This window comes from Lissotriton helveticus, chromosome 2_2, assembly GCF_964261635.1.
Source record: "Lissotriton helveticus chromosome 2_2, aLisHel1.1, whole genome shotgun sequence".
NCBI lineage: Eukaryota > Metazoa > Chordata > Amphibia > Caudata > Salamandridae > Lissotriton > Lissotriton helveticus.
The window spans coordinates 254,985,332-255,005,042 of record NC_136060.1 but is presented as its reverse complement, the minus strand read 5'-3'; the positions used below and the strand labels follow the sequence as shown (position 1 = coordinate 255,005,042).

The following is a 19,711-nucleotide window of genomic DNA, read 5'->3' as shown; positions in this document are numbered from 1 at the left end:
AAAGGAATCCCTTACTCCTGGGGCCACCCCTTCAGACTCATCTTTAAATGGGAGGGAGTCCTCCGTCAACTTCGATCCCTGCGGGACACTTGTGCGCTGCTGAGTATCACCTTGGAAGCAGAGGATAGTGAGGAGAGCTCATCCAGACGGTCCTGCCCGACACCCTCCCAGAACAGAACCGGGGACGGCTGGCAGCGGGTGAGGCGGCGGCGAACCCACAAAAACATCCGCAAGCCAGACTCCGCAACCATAGCTCAAGAGCACGCGGCAGCAGTCCAGGTGGTCGCCAAGGACACCTCTGCTGAGGCATGATATGCTACTACTGGGGGTGTGAATGAATGCCTTCTCCTAGCAAGGGGCCGGGAGGGACGGGGCGGGGGGCCACTGAGGCTGCCTTGACTACACGTTTTTCCCATTTCAACATGGTTCCACGGACCTGCATAGAGAGACTGCACAGGACCGGGACAATGATCTCCAGTTTGGGGTTTGTGTTTCTTCGGGAGTTCCTTGTTAGGGTTAGGGGGGGACCCGAGCGGGGCTGGCGGGGGTTGGGGAGGGAGAAGGGAAAGAGGGGGGGTTGGAAGGGATGGTGGGGGGTCCTCCTTGTCCACGAGTGCTGAGCGGGGTTGTTTTTTCCCCTTTCACCACCATGAACCGAGCACAACGCGCAGCCGCTCCACTTGACTGCTTAAGATGACACGTCCATTGACTGTTCTCTCACTTAACGTGAGAGGGCTTAATAACCCAGTCAAGCGCAAGGCGATTCTCTCTCTCTCTCCTAGAACACTCAAGGGCGGACATATGCCTCCTGCAGGAGACTCACCTACGACCCAAAGATCACCATAGAATTAAATCCCGTTCCTTCCCATGGCAATTTTTCTCCTCTGTGAGCAGGAAAGTGGCTGGAGTAGCGATCCTGGTGGCACGATCCTTTGGGGGTCGGGTCCTACAAAAGGAGGCAGAGATAAAAGGCAGGTTGTTGGTCCATCGCTCTCTTGTAGCGGGGCAGACACTACTGATAGGCTCCATATACGCACCCAATGACGGTCAGGAGGCATTCTTACATAAGGCCTTAGAGGCGGCCACAGCCAACACGCATCCACACTTATTGCTGGGGGGTGACATTAACCTAGTATTTCACAATACAGGGGACCTTTCTGGTCAACGTTCTGGCCAAGTAGGGGCACTGTCCATGTTGGGTCAGACTCGCCTTGCAGACCTGGGCCTGATCGATTTATGGAGACATGCGCATCCGTAGGCCACAGCATACACTCACTACTCAGCGGCTCATAAAACCTACGCAAGACTCTATTACTTTCTGTGCTCCTCCCAATTAGCGACTCGCGCACGAGATGTCGAGATACTTCCGGCCTCCCTGTCAGACCACTCTCCGGTGGTGGCATCCTTTCTGATGCCAACCACACCTGGCCCCCAGCGGCATTGGCGCTTGCGAGACGGCTTACTACAGAGCCCAGCCGTAATCGAGCAGATCAAGGCTGCCCTCAGCCAATTCCTCACTCACAATGCTAATGAAGACACCACCAAAGCCACTCAATGGGCGGCGCTCAAGGGGGTCCTCCGAGGCGGGTTTATCTCACTGACCACAGCCAATAACGGAGAACGCGCACAAAAGAGGGCCGAGATCACCCAACGTGTGGCAGAGCTGGAACAAATGCATCAACGCACGGGGGCAGCCCGAGCGTGGCGCCAGCTATGCGCTGAGCAGAAGATGCTAGCAGCCCTAGACCAGGATGTGGCAGAGTATGCCACCCTGCGGCTGAGGCATGCGTATTACACCGGAGGGGACCGCTGCGGGAGACTGCTGGTAAGCAGGCTGTGGGAGCAGCAGCAGAGACAACACATTCGAGCCCTCCAGCTTATTCACGGTGACCCGGTCACGGAGGATGTGGCTATTGCCGCGGCCTTTGGGGACTTTTATGCTGGGCTCTATGCGGCAGACCAATTGGATCTGCAGGCGGGTCGCGACTACTTGCAGGGAGCTGCCCTCCCATCCTTGAACGAAGCACAAGCGGAGTTCCTTGATCGACCCATAGGTCTAGAGGAAGTGATATTGGCGATATCCCGCCTCAAACTGGGTAAATCAACGGGTCCTGATGGCTACTCGGCGGCCTTCTACAAAACGTCCTGCCCACAAATAACCCCCCTACTACGTGAACTCTTTAATACCTTCGATCAACCGGGTGCCATACCTCCAGACCTGCTAGAGGCCGCGATATCAGTGATACCCAAGGCAGGCCGGTACCCCACTCGGTGCGGCTCATACAGGCCAATATCCTTGTTGAACATCGATCTTAAGCTATACACGGGCATCATCGCAAGTAGACTGGCCCCGTATATGCAGCAATTAGTGGAACCCGATCAGGCGGGCTTTATTCCGCAGCGGCAGACCAGTGACAATACTAGGCGAGTCCTCCACTTAATAGAGGCTGGGTCGCGTACGAGACCGGGCTGCATGCTCCTCACCATCGATGCCGAGAAAGCATTCGATCGAGTGCACTGGCCTTACCTGGACTTGGCACTGCAGAGGTTCGGCATGGGAGAGACTCTCCGCAACCGTATTTTTAACTGTTATCGACAGCCGACTGCGACGGTCAGAGTCAATGGTCACACCTCCCCACGGTTCCCGATCGGCAGGGGGACCAAACAGGGGTGCCCGCTTTCCCCCCTACTTTTCGCTCTGTATATGGAACCGTTAGCGCAACGTATACGGCAGCACAACCTTATTAAGGGCATCCCGTTCGGCGCGACACGCATAAAGTCAGTCTATACGCAGACAACATTTTACTCTCCCTGATGGAACCGATGCAATCCCTTCGAGCGCTCTTTGTTGAGCTTCATACCTTTGCAAGTCCGGGCTTTAAAGTCCACGTGGGAAAGTCGGAGGCCCTGAACATATCCCTGTCTCCGGGCGTCCTAGCGGAGGCCAAGGCTGAATTTGACTTGCAGTAGTCTGACTCTTCCATTCCCTATCTGGCGGTCCTGCTGGCGCCGACTGTGCGAGCCACGTCAGACGCCAACTACAAGAGGCTCAGCGCTCGTCTCAGCGAGGAACTTAGGAGATGGAGACACCTCACTCTCTCCTGGCTGGGCCGCATAGCGGCCGCCAAAATGACCTTGCTGCCACAGATTCTTTGTCTTCCAAACTCTCCCTCTGCGCCCGCCGGCGGGCTGGCTTCAAAAGACGCAGTCGGACCTGGCTCGTTACATCTGGAATGGTCGCCGCCCGCGCTTTAAGCACTCGATTGCTGTACTCCCTCCCGCACATGGCGGAGTGGGAATACCCGACCTTACTCTATACTTTCAGGCCGCCCAGCTGCGCACGCTTGTGGAATGGCACCAGTTAGAGTCCAGTAAACACTGGCTCTTTCAGGACCAGGCGGTGGCAGGTCGCCGCTTCAGGGTGTTCCGTTCTTACCACGCCGCCATAGGCCACCCAATCTTTATGCGTCGCAGATCACGAGCATGGTCCTGGACACATGGGACAGAGTGGCAGTCCGGCGGGGTCTCCCTTCGTTTCCCTCCCCGATGACACCGCTTTTCAACAATCCGGACTTTTCCCCCGGCCTCGACCCTGGGGCGTTCACGGTTTGGAAAACGACACCCTGCAGAGACGTGGGGCACATGTTTGACCTCAGCGGTATCCTCCCCTTCCAGAAGGTGAAAAAGGATCATGGCATACCAGAGGCGGACCGCTTGCCCTATTTGCAAGTCCGTCATTGGGTCCTCCACCCGTCGATTAAACCCGGCGCGCAGCGATTCCTCAGGCCGTACGAAAAATGACTATTGACGCGCACATCCGACAAAAAGCTGCTCTCTGACCTGTACCAACACCTACTTCTCACCAACATCTACTTGTACAATGCGGGGAGGGCCAGGTGGGAGAGAGACCTGGGGAGAGAGCACACACGCAAGGAGTGGGAAGGCATATATCACAGAGCCAGACACTCAGCCTACCACATGGGCCTTACTGAAACGCTGACCAAAGTGGTCACTTATTGGTATCATACGCCTGAACGCATACACCGCTGGGACTCTCGCGTTAGCGACCGCTGCTGGAGAGGGTGTGGGGAGCTTGGCACACTGGAGCACCTACTGTGGAGCTGTGAGCGTTTACAACCTTATTGGACCTCGATCCTAGACTTAATAGACATGCACTTAGACACACAGCTTCCCCGATTCCCCGCCTATGTGCTGCTGGGCCACCCTAACACCTTGATGTACCCCCTGAAATCCATGAGGGGAAGGCTTATAGCGATTGCGCTGGGGGCGGCGGTACAGAATATTGTGGCTCACTGGATGGACGCTCACCCCCCCCCCCCCCCCCCCCCCCCCTACAACTTGGTTGGCTGCATAGGCTTTGGACGGTACTGGGTATGTAGAAGCTGTCGTTAGCAAGGGCGGGGAAGAATGTGGAGTTTGCAGACCTCTGGGGGCCGTTCTTGACCCTACTGACGGAAGAGTTCAGGGAGCTGAGCTGTCCTCGCTACCTGCGACTGCTGCGCCTCGCAGATACCCCGCTCGCAGATCCTAAACCACAGCCACATAGGCGGAAAGTCCGGAGGTGAGCTGCCTTCTAGGGAACCCCTTAAGGTGGTGTCAGTCTATTGCTTGTTTCTTACTCGGTGGACAGCAGGGAGGGGGGTGGTTGGGGAGGTGTGGGGGGGGGGGGAACTTGTTGGGGTTTTTTTTTTTTTTCCTGTTTCAGGATACAATGCAGCCGACGGCGGCTTCTAAGCCTTTACAACGCGGCCGGCCCAGTTGGGTTGTAGGCGGCTTGCTGTGTATAACGCGCAATGAATGGAGCTCTCTACAGTCCTGCTTACATGCATGTATTATCATTGGTAGGCCCGTGCCTCTTCAAGCACGAGCCGCTGTACTTCTTGCGATGTTTTTTCTCTCAATAAAAAGATTTAATCTTAAAAATACCACATAACTGTAAGAAAACATTAAACATGCAACCGTGTTCCCCGTGTCGCCATGAACTAATGAAGGTTAATATAGGTACTTGTGACTCCGACATTGATAAGTCATTTCAATGCATTTGTTCATGCATCTGTTTTAAAAAATAAAACAGCAGCATTTCCTTTCTTTGAATTAAATAAAATAAGTAACATGAAGATATTTTCTCAAAAAGTAATATTTGACATTTCTATATTTTATGCCAAAAATGGAACGTCTAGAGTAAAGCACGCAGGGTGTGCCTGCATTTTTCCGCGTTTGTGCCGTTTACTACGTATTTATCAATCACTGTAAGAAAATGGAGGTGTTGTAACTAAAGGGAGGGGCAGCTCCTCTCATGACCGTTCCATCTCCGTTTATAGCAACAGAAGCACTCTTTGATTTACCTGCCTCCTGGATTAGCTTCACACGGGCACACATCTGTTTCTGCAAAACAAAATGCCAAAGACGGGTTCAGTAGTTAATAATGGAGTGAACTTGGGTGTTTCGTAAAATGGTTCTGCCTTGTGCATCAGAGTTTTCTTGGCTTCAGCACACCTCTGCTATTGTTGGGAGTGGGGGAGGGGACGCTTGATGGGCTGCACTTCCCAACTACAATTAACAAGCATTGGCATAGCCAATAGGCCTCGCCTTTGGAACCTTATAAATGTTTAGTTATCCAGCACAATATCCTTGATGCAACAACATGAACTGTTGCATGGCTAAACACTTATAAGGTCCCAAAGGCGAGACCTATTGGCTATGCCAATGCTTGTTTGTCCTTGGTATCTCGCTGTATATGCTTCGACAGGAGTCCAACTGAGTGCCACAACTACAATACGATAATGTTATAAATTGCATTTTACTGTATAAGCTCAGGTGATGGACTCCATTTTTCTGTTAAATCAGCTGTTTACCATAACAAAAATGCAATAAAGTTAGTGTAAGTAGGGTAGTGTCCAGCAACCACCCTCCACAGAGTAGAGCATGTGAGCTAGTGTTGTTAATTTACCTTATTTGTTCTTTAATTGTAAATATATAGTGCAGTATTTTCACAGTGTTGTCTATACTAATATGATGAAAGTACGTTTTTGTTTTGAAAAGGAAGGGTTCTAGTCGGTTCTGTGGTACTAAAAACAAAATAGTGATATTTCAAAGAAATAAAAGGACAAGTTCAACAAAAAAATGTGCTTTGCTGTTTTTTTTTATTTTTTTATTCGCACAATTACTCTCAAAACGCCAGTGGCTATTTCACAGAGTATTAATGCAGTCTTCGTTATGAATTGCTGGAGTATAGGTGTCCTAGGCTTTGAGTGCATATTTTACTCCAGTGTCTTAGTATATGTAAAAAGAAAGCGATTCAGCCTTTGGGAAAATATTGTAAGCTTCTCTTGGCCAGAAAGCATTTACCTTTTGTTCAATTAAAATCTGTTTTCCTTTCAGATCCTTTTCATTGGGAATGGCTTCCACAGGCTAAAGTTCCATTCACACAAGAAACCAGGGATTTGATTCTGCCTCGCATTTCTGATATGAACTTTGTCCAGGATCTTTGCGAGGATCTGTATGAACTCTTTAAAGTAAGATTTGGTCTCGGTTTGAATAACCTAAGCTGCTGAAATAAGCGTCTCTGTATTTTGAAAACATTCACCTCACTATCCACAGTTAAAATGCAGTTATGGTTATGAATGAAATCTTACGACCCACTGAAGTTCACTAGTTGTGGTTAGTACCTCAACCCATAACTCTAAACAGCTATTTCATCTTAACTATCATTGGTCGTGTGCAGCTAAGTTGGCTGCAGAGCCTGGCCTTGCCTTTGGCCAGGTTCTGTGTTGTGCTTTTATTTTTTTATTTTCATTATTAAAGTATTCAGGGAGTCTATCATGAAGCTCAAGACCAGGGACCACAAATCCTTGATAAGCTTCATAGGCCAGTGTTGGACCTTCTGTGCAGTCCATGTGCCTGGTTCCGGGCCCAGGAAGCTTGCTGTGGGTTTACAGTCTTTGCCATGAAGCTTGCTACGTGTTTGCGGATCTCAGAGGGGCCACCAGGTCCGGACTGGGGAAAAAAACTGTCCTGGAAAAGCGCTGAGATGTTTGCCAGGGCCAGTTTCAGCCGATTTTGTTGCAAAAACGTCCCTGTAACAAAAACGGCCCCCCAGGGGTCCAAAATCGCCCCCCACCCGGGAACCGCCCCGTGGCCATGCCCGCTACAGCCAGTCCGGCCCTAGGGGGCTACGCTAGGAACTGCAAACCTAACCTCAAAATCCACAAACCTCATGGCAATATCTGTGAGTTTCTTTTGATTTTACATGTTATTCAGGGAGTTATGGGTGAATACCAGAAAATTTCTGGTCTGTTAGCTTGATTGATTTCAGGGTTAACAAGTGTCTGCATTCTGTAACGGTGGCCGCCACATTTTTTTTTCAAGTGCAGCCAGCCAGCCCAGTTATCTGAATTCATGGACACATACGACAGACAAGGTGAGGGTGGGGATGGCAGGCTGGGAGAGAAGCTCCCTCTTCCAGTCCGATTTAAATATTCTTTTTTAACTTCATTTGATCTTTATTTCGGCACATTCTGGCCATAAAAGATACACATAGGAACAACAATACATTTTACACAGTGAATACAAAAATAAGTACATGATATGCTGTTGGGAAGCAAACCATACAATACAATACAATTCATCCAGTTAATACAGTACACTTCATCTTTTAAAAAGGCACATAAAATATAAAATTTAAGTTAAAATACAAAATAAAAAAAACTTTTTAGGTGACACCAGAGAGAATGATCCTATAAAGTGACTCAACAGTATTCCTCGAACAATCAGAACAGCCTAACCTCTACACAGTGTACGGCCAACTAAACCTCTACAGCTCCAAACCCCGCTTCTTCCGTGAATAACTTACAAGCAGTAAAAATCTGCTAACACAGTAAGACGACTAGTGTCAGTTTTGATGATCCTATATGCTTCCATATACGAACGAATACCTAGAGCATTACACAAGGGCTTGATCCATCGTCTCCTTGCTATGTCGTATGTGGTGCAAAAAAAACAATATGTGATTATCATCCTCTCGAATTTGACTGACAACATGTACAATTCAAACTATTCGTTGGCCCTGTGTGCATTTCACACCTTGCTAGAACTACATTTGTTTTAAGTATTCCATATCTAAATTTTAGGTACAGACTTTTTGCAAGTGGGGGTTGTATCTCGTCTAAAAACTCCTCAAAAGTGTGGTGAGACTTTAAAAGTAAGAAAACTACTAGTAATAGAACCACAAGAATTGTCATTTAAGGAGTTATGAGAAATATAAGACCAGAATCTTGCCTTTACATGTTTCTTACAACTTTGTGTCAGACATGCCGGATCTTCCCAGAAATGGATAAGGCCTATTCGATGTAACCAAGTTTTTACATGCTTTAACCAAAGATTGGAGTTATACACATCAAGGTTCTTCACTTCTAGAATGCCATTTTTATAGTCTGCAAGTTCTGGAGTACTCCATAGTCTAACCCAAAATAAGAGTGGACGAAGTACTGCAAGGTGGTCCGTACGTTTCATATTTAAATCTAAGAAAAGGGGTAGGAGTGGGGTGCGTGTGGGCAATCTCAAAATACTTCTGTAGAAGTTATTCTCGCTTTTCTTGAAAAGATTCCCCGCATTCATGCCCAAAATTTCAGCACCATAGAAAACCAGCCTGGGCCTTAAATTTAAACACTTCCAGTGCTGGTGTAATAGATTTGTTTAAGCTAGCCCCATGTCGCCTTACAATAGGTAGGGTGCTCTGATTAAAGATGATTTTACTTTTTTCTATTTGCGTCTTCAAATAATTTTTAGAGTCAAGTGAAACACCCAAGTAGGAAAAATCTGATACAAGTTCCAGTTTTTGACTGTTAAGAAAGAAGTGGCCCTTAACCCCTTCCATGCTCATGACGAGCTCAGCTCGTCATGCAGTACAGTGCTCCTGTGCTCATGACGAGCTGAGCTCGTCATGACCACACCAGTTTTTATTGCTGTCCAGCACAGCAGGGGAATCGCTCTAGCAGCGATGCGGTTAAAATATTTGTGGGGATTAAGGGCCATACATTTGGTCTTATTTGTATTTATTTCTAATCCCTTCTTATCACAGTACAATTTGAAGGAATTTAAAAGGTTTTGCAGACCAATCGGGGTTTGCGAGATCAGGATGGTATCGTCCGCAAATAAGAGGGCGGGAATCCTCTCTCCATTCAGCTTTGGTGAATCGTTTTTGCTCTCTTCTAAATAAGCCGGAATATCATTGACAAATAAAGAAATGAGAGTGGGGGCCAGCACGCACCCTTGGCGGACTCCCCGCCTGATTGGAACAGGTTTAGTTAGTTCCCCATTCGGACCCCAACATACTCTTGCAAAGTTGTTATTATGCAATCTTCTAATCTGCTCGAGTAAACAAACTGGTAATCCCATGGCAAACGGACAATCCCATAAACGATCCCTCAAAACTAAATCAAAAGCTGCCCTAAGGTCAACAAAAGCTACATAAATGTGTCCCTTTAACAAAAAAACATATTTCCAACAAATAAAACCGAATCTGAACACTTGGTCAATTGTACTGGTATTACATCTAAAACCTGCTTGGAATTTGGTAAAGATATCATACTCCTCAATCCACTGATTCATACGAGTTAAAAGGTGCCTCGAAAAGATTTTTTGTAAAATGTCTAAAAGACAAATGGGACGATAGTTAGGAGGAACACTTCTATCTCCCTTTTTGAAAATTAAAATAATTTCCCTCCAGCTATCAGGTAAATTTCCACCGGTAACTAATATATTAAAAAACGGATTAATATAAGGTGCCCACACTCCAATCTCGTGCTTGTACAAGTCCCCAGGTATTTTATCTAGTCCTGGCGCTTTACCATTTTTAACTGAGCTGACGGCTTGCTCAGTTTTTTCTAGACTAAACACTATGGTGTTTGTACTCTGTACAATCCGTGAGCAATTTTCAATGGGTGACTCCTTGTTTCCTGGGGCTTCATTTAAGTGGGTAAAATGGTTGACCCAAGTGTGCTCATCAATGAACACGTCATCAGGTGTTTTGTCTCCATTTTTCTCGCTTGCAACAAGTTTCCAAAACCCGACATTAGCCTTAGCAACTAGCATGTTCCTCCAACATTCCTCATCCCAATGAACTCTAGCATTGTGCTGTGTCCTCCTGTATTCACTCCTTAGGGCCCTAATCACATCAAGTGTCTTATTCTTGATAGCCTCTAAGAGTGAACTCTTGGATAATCGGCACTCCTTGTTATACCAAGGTTTGGTCCCTAAGGCACACATTTTTTGTAGCCTCCTTTTTTTTGGCATTTTCGACACGTAGGGTACAAGGGATGTGAAGAACTCGGTATGTAGGTCTATAAAATCATTGCCCTCTCCCGGTTGAGATAAATGGCTTGCAAATGTGTCTGCAAAAAGTTGATAGATGCTAGAAAGTGCATCCCCATTTCCCAATAGGCTGGCCCATTTAAGGGAGCGCCTGTTACGCATTACGGGGGCATCATGAGGTTTATTCTCCATGGAAAAATCCTCCATCATTGAGCTATTACTAGGAACCAATCGGTAATCTATTAACAGCTGTAACGGCCGATGGTCACTTTCATCCCTTGGCACAATTTCAAAATCTGTCAGATGAGGCCAAATGTTGAAAGATACCAAAATATAATCGATACAACTGTGGGAGTTATTTTTAACAATCAGATTGGAGGCCACCATTGCAGGCCCTCAATCCATGTACTGAGACTAATCTCATCATTTGCACAGCTAGGGTCGTGCAACGCACTCCCTCCATATAAGATAGGGATGGGATATTATTAGCCCTATCCTCGTCTCCAAAAACATCACCAAACCCCATGATTGGCTCAAAGTTACAATTAAAATCACCGCCAATCAAGATGCTTGGCGTGTCTGCATGGTTAATAAGGAGATTATCCAATTTTTCCAGAATTCCAGACTCTTTTGACAACCCACAGGGTCGATTATATACATTAAAGACAGTGATGCGCCTACCATCCCTCAGATTAACTACCAGCCCCAATATGTCAGCTGAATCTGTGTGTAATTGCGTAATGTGTACTTCTAATGACACTTTGATCCATGCTGTGAGCCCCCTGACGGTCTCCCTCTGGTTGAGGATACTGCCTCTGCATTAAAGGTTTTATACCCTACTCTGTGCGGTGTATCAAGGGCCCAGGTTTCCTGCAGCAGGCAGATATCACTGGAGTCCATATAGTTAGACCAATCGGGATCTGAAAGGTTTTTAACCCGATCCGCGATGTTCCAGGATATCACTATAAAATTGGGATGTGTAATTGAGGTTTTTTCTGCTATTAACATCCCCTTATTTATGTCGTCACGGATACAAGTTCCTATAGCAGGGGTTATAGTTGGAGTTGTGGCTAGGTGGTAATCGACTACCTCATCGTACCTTGTGGTTGAAATGCTTAATACATGGCCATCAGCTCCCTCTTGATTAAACCGTGCTAATGGCATACCTAGTCTCGCTTTCTTCACGACAGGTATAGGTGCCGATAACTCGCCAAAAGTCCCGCTATTAATAATAGGAGATACCTGATTTGATTGCAACCCCACTCCTATGGTTTCCAATGATAACTTTGGAGGTTTACATAAGGTTTAGAACCACCAGTAGTATACCCATTATATGAGTTGTCCTCATCCTCAGAGTCAATAACCAAGGGCAATTTAGGTAGTCAATCAACCATCTCCAGGGATGACAACTCCTGGTATCTATTCGAAGTGACAAATGGTTCCAAGGAGTCTACCCCAGGAGCCAAACCCTGGGTCGGTGGATGGTAAAAGTAGCCCAGAGGGAGAGCATGTGCATTAGTGTGGGCCAACTGTGTTTCATCACGTACACTCAAAATGTGACGTACAGTGTTGGGGCGTTTGAAATTAACAACAATACAATCCCCTTCGATATCTTCCTTGAGTTCGCCCACCCACCCCACTCTCCTAACCATAATGATTTCATTTAATTTAGAATGGCTAAAACCTTTGAACTTTTTCAACCAGTCCACAACCTTGTTTCTTAACATATACCATGATTCATTTGGTCACGCCTAAGTGCAGACACCCCTGTTAATACTAAGACATATGGGCACGCTGCTGGTGGCAATCTTAAATTGTCATTATTGGGGGGGAAATTATTAGGTGAACGCATGCTTGGTTTGGGCGTTTTTGGTTTACAGTTGCTAGAATCTTGCGGGTTCCCTGTTATTGTGAGCTGCTTATCACTACTTGCACCCACTCTATTGCAGGTTATCCCCCTCTCAGTTGCGGGATGACATATTACGCCTGAGACTGATGTTACGTTGGGAGGAGCGGCTGTCACGAGTGATGTTATAATGTTCCGCCCTGAGGGACCTTCACTACCCCCACTCATTTTATTGCAGATAATCCCCCTCTCAGTTAGGGGTTGACATGTTACGCTTAGAGCTGGTAATACATTAAAAGGAGCAGCTGTCACAGATGATGTTATAACACTCCCCACAGATGAACCTCTGCTAGACATTTCATCACGATCAAACGCTTTTGAACATTCTTTGAAAATATCATTCCCCTTCGATATCTTCCTTGAGTTCGCCCACCCACCCCACTCTCCTAACCATAATGATTCCATTTAATTTAGAATGGCTAAAACCTTTGAACTTTTTCAACCAGTCCACAACCTTGTTTCTTAACATATACCATGATTCATTTTGGTCACGCCTAAGTGCAGACACCCCTGTTAATACTAAGACATATGGGCACGCTGCTGGTGGCAATCTTAAATTGTCATTATTGGGGGGGAAATTATTAGGTGAACGCATGCTTGGTTTGGGCGTTTTTGGTTTACAGTTGCTAGAATCTTGCGGGTTCCCTGTTAATGTGAGCTGCTTATCACTACTTGCACCCACTCTATTGCAGGTTATCCCCCTCTCAGTTGCGGGATGACATATTACGCCTGAGACTGATGTTACGTTGGGAGGAGCGGCTGTCACGGGTGATGTTATAATGTTCCGCCCTGAGGGACCTTCACTACCCCCACTCATTTTATTGCAGATAATCCCCCTCTCAGTTAGGGGTTGACATGTTACGCTTACAGCTGGTAATACATTAAAAGGAGCAGCTGTCACAGATGATGTTATAACACTCCCCACAGATGAACCTCTGCTAGACATTTCATCACGATCAAACGCTTTTGAACATTCTTTGAAAATATCATTCCCCTTTTTTATCATTACTTCCAATTCTAATAGACCCATGTTTAGACCTTTAATTTGCTCATCCAAGTCTTTAGATCTAGAGACCAAAAGTTCATTCCCTTGCTCCTGTATGGATTGAAGTGTGGATTTAAAAATGTCTGCTACTATCATTTCAAGAGAATCTATCATGCTATCTGAACCAACACCTTGCACGGTTGATACCGCTTCTGTTTGGGTACCAAATGATCTACTTTTAAGTGTGGATGTTCCCGTTGCAACAGTCTTTGAGACCATTTGTTTTGTGTTTGGCCCCACCACACTTTTACTTTTTTGTATTCCTTTCCTCTGTTGGGTAGGTTTTGGCTTGGGTCTTTCCTGGCACCCTTTGCGAGCCCCTCTGTGCCTTGTCATCATTGGTGGCGTCAAGGGGACATCAGAGTCGAACTGTGATGTTTGTGATATTTGGTACAAAAGGGGGTGGTGATGGACGGAGCATCTGAATCAATCAAACACTCACACCCAGTTGAAAGATCTGGGTTTGATCCATCACCGTTCTTTAGCCCACTCTGCCACCCCAGTTCAGACATGGCTATATGAAAATCAGTCTGACCCTGTGCCTCATGGGAACAGTCCAGCCCGAACTGCCAAGCCATGCCTTCCATGGACCAGAAACAAGCTTCCGAGGCCCGGTTTCTTGCATTACAGCCGTCTTCAGCCCGGCTTGCTTGAATCCAGTGGCAGAGTGAGCAAGGGACTCACGTCTGAGCATACCCTGCCACACTTATGGCGGCCAAAGCGGTACAAAAGGGGGTGGTGATGGACGGAGCATCTGAACCAATCAAACACTCACACCCAGTCAAAAGATCTGGGTTTGATCCATCACCGTTCTTTAGCCCACTCTGCCACCCCAGTTCAGACATGGCTATATGCAAGAGTGGGCTAAAGAACGGTGATGGATCAAACCCAGATCTTTTGACTGGGTGTGAGTGTTTGATTGGTTCAGATGCTCCGTCCATCACCACCCCCTTTTGTACCGTTTGTGATATTTGGGCAATATGAATGTCCCTGACCTCAGGTGTCACAGGTTTAAATACTGTTACTGGCAATGATTTACAGGCTGATTGGGTTGCAGTCATTAAACCTGGAGAAATATGTACCAAATGTGACGATAGAGTAGATGGATCCATGGACATCCTTTTCTCTACACGTGCAATTTCGTTGGTAATAAACAACTCCGCCCGTAGAAAAAAAAACATCCAGAGTCCCGCTTAAACATTTTCTTGACTCCTGGGGGCCAGGGGTCATAAATCCATCAGGCATATTACTAGCAATCTGGAGGAATTATGGGGTCCTGCACTCACTATGTTTCCACTTGACAGTTAGTTACTTATCAACCATTAAGCCCCTGTACAATGATGACGGTACCTGCTTTTTAGGCCAAGGGGAATGGCCGAGCCCGGCCTTGTCCGTCCCCGGACGGCCACAGACGGGCCCGCCCATTGCCCGGGCTTCGCCCGGCTCGTCCCACGCGCGTTCCCGCGACGCGGGAGGCAAGCGGAATTTAAAGCGCCTCTGGGCGCAGTGATTGGCAAGGGCGGCGTCAGCCGCTGAGGAGTCTGGATGACGTAGTCCTCCTCACTGCGGCCGCGATGGCATGTGCGGCGGCGGGAGGACAAAGACAGAGCAGGGCAGCAGCGTCGGGTCGAGACCCTCCAGGAACCAGCAGGAGCCAAAAATTATTTTTTAAATTATGGATCCGTTGGGTCCTCGTTGCGGCCCTCTGCAGGTTAACGGCCCAGATAGCTTTCTAATTTAACCACTTCATAGTCACCATTTTATTGAAACTCTATGCACTAAACCAACCGTATGCTAAAACGACAGTTTATGGACCGAATGCAGAACAATGTCATAAATGCACCCCAGTACAGAGATCTGGGCCTATATCCATCGTTTGTTTGCTCACCATGCCATTCCAGTTTGAACCCAGCCATATGTAAATCAATCTTGACCCTGTGCCTCATGGGAACAGTCTAGCCCGAACTCCCAAACCAGGTCCTCCCTGGACTGGAAACAAGCATCCTAGGACCGATTTCGGGGTGTCACCCCTCTTCAGCCAGGATAGGTTGATTCCAGTGGCATGGAGAGCACAGGACCCACGTCTGGGCACACCCGTCCCACTCGGGTGACAAATGCAAAAACCACAGTTGATGGACAGAATGCAGAACAATTTCATACATTCACCCCAGTACAGAGATCTTGTTTCCGGTCCAGGGAGGACCTGGCCTGGCTGTTCGTTCTGGACTGTTCCCATGGGGCACAGGGTCAAGACTGATTTGCATACGGCTGGGTCCAAACTGGGGTGGCATAGTAGGCAAAAGAACGATAGATTTTAACCCAGATCTTTTGACTGGGGGAGAATGTTTGCATTGTCAGCATTCCGTCCATCATTTGTTTGCTGTAACACTAAACCAAACATAGGCACTTTCTTGAGTAAAGTTCTACTTTCTTGCCTGGTTTGGCAATATTTTATTCTGCTGCTTTTTTTTGTAACAGAGAACAAATTCTTATAAAAAATAAAATGCAAACTGTCACACCTCCTTTTGTTCATTTACCTTTTGCATTCATCCACTACTTTTATTGGAAAGTTTTGTACAGATCCGCGTCAAACCTTCTCAAATATGTTAAGCAAACAATAAAAGGTATTGTCAGGTAAAACACTGATTTAGCCATACACCTGTGTAATATAATGTCCAAGCCAAGCGCACATTGTTCCCTCAGCGGTGGTTTAGTGCTGGGCCTGCCCTTTGGCTGGCCCTGTGCCTAACTCTCCTCCTGCATGCAGTCTTCATCCCTGAGGAAAGACCTCCCCATGGAGGTGGCTGCCAGGTTGTTCTACACTAGTTTTCCATAGAGGAGCTAATGGTCCATAGAAATCAACCTGGTCCATGCATGATGGGTGTCTTACTCTGCACATGGCTGAAATTAATGTTAAGGTTGATACATGCAATATCGTTTTGTACTATCACAGGCCAGAGGGCTCCATCTCCATTGCCAATGAGGCTGTTGAAATATCTGGCATACCTAATCCATCTGTTCAGGTGTCCTGTTGGTTCTTGGGACCTTAACCTTTCATTCCCTTATACACAACCCTTTGAGCTATCAGCCTCCTATGGTCTGAGGCTTTTTTCATTCTCTTGATAACCTCGACCTTGCACATTAGTGTGTTGCAAGTCCTTGTCCTCTCAAAAACATTGATGCTTTTCCACTGGAACTTAGTGTTCCTGAGACCCAATCGATCCTACTGTTGTTTCAAAAGTACTGAGTTAATTTTGAATAAGATAATTCTCCTGACATTCTTTCATATCCAACTACATCCTCTGCTGAGAAGACATTACCCACCAATCGTGGTGGGTGCTCTTTGGTGTCTTTTAGCTCGATCAAACCAGGGGATTTCTTTCTACTGACCAAAAGCTTGGGAATTGTGGAGGTAATGATGCTGGCTGTGTGCCTGCTAAAGACACTGTGCAGATTGATCATGTTATGCATCTTCCAATGCTATGCTCCTCATTTAAAGTTATTCTTCCAAATCAATAGCAGACTTGGCGGCTAGGAAGTTGTGAACTACCTGTTTGATAGCACTCATCTTCCCATGCTGCCACTGCCCTACCTTGTTCATTCTCAGTTGCTCTGAAATTTAGTCCCAAAACTAAGATTGTTGTTAATTTTACTCACAAAGGTGAGAATGAGAGTGAGGCAAACAGAATATTAGGATGAAATATCATTATGGTGCCACTTTACATAGTTTGTATACTATTTCAACGTATTAACTCCCTCCCACTGAGCCTGTGACAATAGCGGATATTGATTTTCTCATTTTTAGGAGAGATCTAAAAAGGTGCAAACCTGTGCTGGTAAGTTATGACTTTAGGTTTTAACAGCAGTTTCCAGACCTGACCCTATTTAGCAGCTCTCCAAATAGTTGCTCATAGAAAAGAATCTGTGGACTTAACAGTCACCATCAAGAAAACTATTCACTTTCATGCAGTTTCTTGTGCATTACTTATTAAATGTAAGATGGTGTACAGATATTGTTGGGTTTGGGTGAAAGATATAAGGTAGAGTAAGAGCATTCCACATGCCTGCCTCTTAGGAAAGTACACCCTCTGAAAAAATTCATCCATTTGTAATATATACAGTGCAGCTTTGCCCTGCCAACTCTGTGTGCAGAGGTTGGGGCGTGGCTTGCCATTCTGCGAAAGGCTGCTCTGTGAGCGAGCTCCGCCGGCCGAGACCTAATCCTTCACTAATCTGATAATTTCGTAGGGACGAAATCCTGCTCCTAACACATCTGAGGAGGCAGAACAACTGCGGCAACAAGTGGAGGGAATTCGGGCAGAATATGCAGCTTGCTCATCGAGATCTGAGCCCCGAAGTGTGGCAAGCGAGGTGAAGGGCGTTATCTGTGGAGCCATGACGCAGCCGCCCCGAGTACCTGAGGCAGAGGCTCCACTGGGGGCATATGCGGGTTTGGCAACTGAATCGGCGGCGCTGAGGTGCGGCTTGAGGGAGAGGCGAGATGCGACCTGATACTACCGACTTAACGAAGTGAGTGCCTAAGGGGGGATTTTTTAACCGAGCCTGTCGTGCTGGAGGAGGCTCTCTACACACCCGGGCGCCATTTTGGATGTGTGGAGTTTTGGCCCGCCCGCACTGCTGGAGCGGCGTTAAAGGACTGTCCTGAGCATTCCAAGCGAGCTGAGTCTGTGGGGAGGTCAAATTGTGCTGTTTTTGAAGACTTGCGAAGGAATAGGCACCTGCCCGCGGCTCTTGTATGCACTGCGCAGCATCGCTATCGGATTACTGGCAGGCCGCCATTTTCCACGCTCTGAACTTTTCTGCACTGAGAGGGTTGGTGATCAGGACCCCAGTTTCAGCTAATGGCCGTGCAGCATATTTGACCTCTCACTTGGCTGGTGAGAGTCAGACCCCATATGCAGTTGGAGTGGTGAGGTGTGGTGTGGTGCGCTGCGGAAGCGTGGTGTGTAGGTCTCTGCGGGGAGCCTGACTCACGTCGATACTGGCTGTGGGCCCCCAAGTGAGTGATTGACTGGATGACTTTGCCTGCCCCTGCTGCACAAACCGGGAAAGCAAGATGGTGATGGCACAGACGCTCAATGGGCGATGTGATTAGCCTGTGGACACATGAAGGCAGTGACTTGTGTGCGGGGACCGCGACGCCTGGAGCAGGAGTGGAGCTGCTAGCCCTCTGAGGTACTGTGGAGGTACTGTGGAGGTGCTGGGTCTGCCAATCCAACATGGGCAAACAGGATGCCAAACAGCCCAAGATTAGTTTTGAACAGCGACGTTCAACTAGGCAAATGGAATCGGACACTGAGGCTGCTACTGGAGGGTCTGCCGAGGGGCATCAGGGCGATCAAGGTGAGGATATGCGCACACTTATCTTGGAAATGCGTTCCAGCCTGCGCACCATCGAAGCCAAATTAGATACTTTAACGACCTAGATGGAATCCGTTAAGACCCAGGTCGGAGTGCACGAGCATAGACTGGATGTACTTGAAAATAAACAATCCGACCTCCATGAGTACCAGGTGGAAACAAAAGACCAATTGTCACAAATGGACAAATGGATCGGCTCCTAAGTGTGATCGGGGCCAAGAATGAGGATTTGGAGGCCAGTTCGCGTTGAAACAACCTATGCATCACAGGAGTTTCGGAGACGACAACTAGTATATGTAGCTGATTTATTACGAGGCCTTTTTGCTGCGCACCCTTCACTGTTTTTTGCTGTGGAGAAGGCCCACCGTACTTTAAGACCCAGACCACCGGTAGGAGCCCCTACTTGGCCCATATTGGCAAGAATATGGAACTATCAAGACCGCAATGTGGTGCTGCGCCAGGCACGTGCAATGGGGAAAACAGCGCATCAAGGTAACCAAGTCGCCTTTTACCCGGATTTCACCCCAGTGGTGCAGGCAGCCAGGCGTGAATTTCTGCCAGCAAAACTGATCCTGCTGCAGGCGCAGATCCCATATTCCTTGCTCTACCCTGCTAAACCTAAAGTTTCTCACGATGGTACTGCTAACTTTTTCACGGACGCCAAATCCGCCTTGAAATTTGCTAAACACGTGGGCGGCAAGCGGAACAAGATCGGCCCTAGCTCTGATGCAGCAACTGATCACCAGCTAAGTGACAATGACTGAACAGCGCGCTATTGTACCCTTTTTTTTACTAATTCTTTGCATATTTGCTCATAATTTCAGGTCTTACGGGCACATGCATCAATGATAATTGCATTCGCAAACGGTGCGAATCGCAATTTTCGGCCGTTTGCGAATGCAATTATCAAAAGTGGAATGCATCGTGTATTTCGCAATTTTAGGAATGGCAATCATGTTGCGATTTCTAAAATTGCGATTTGCATTTCAGAAATCGCAATTTCAGATTTCTGAAATGCAATGCATGATCATTTTTAAAATGCGAAT

At 47.3% G+C, this 19,711-nt stretch overlaps 1 protein-coding gene across 1 annotated transcript in view; it reads left to right on the top strand.

The window, feature by feature from the left end:
• Positions 1-19,711, top strand: part of PI4K2B (phosphatidylinositol 4-kinase type 2 beta) — a 336,223-nt gene that overhangs the window by 267,213 nt on the left and 49,299 nt on the right. Inside the window, exon 8 of the mRNA XM_078678379.1 lies at positions 6,403-6,536. Within this exon, the coding sequence (XP_078534505.1) occupies positions 6,403-6,536 (134 nt within the window). The remainder of the gene's footprint in view (positions 1-6,402; positions 6,537-19,711) is intronic.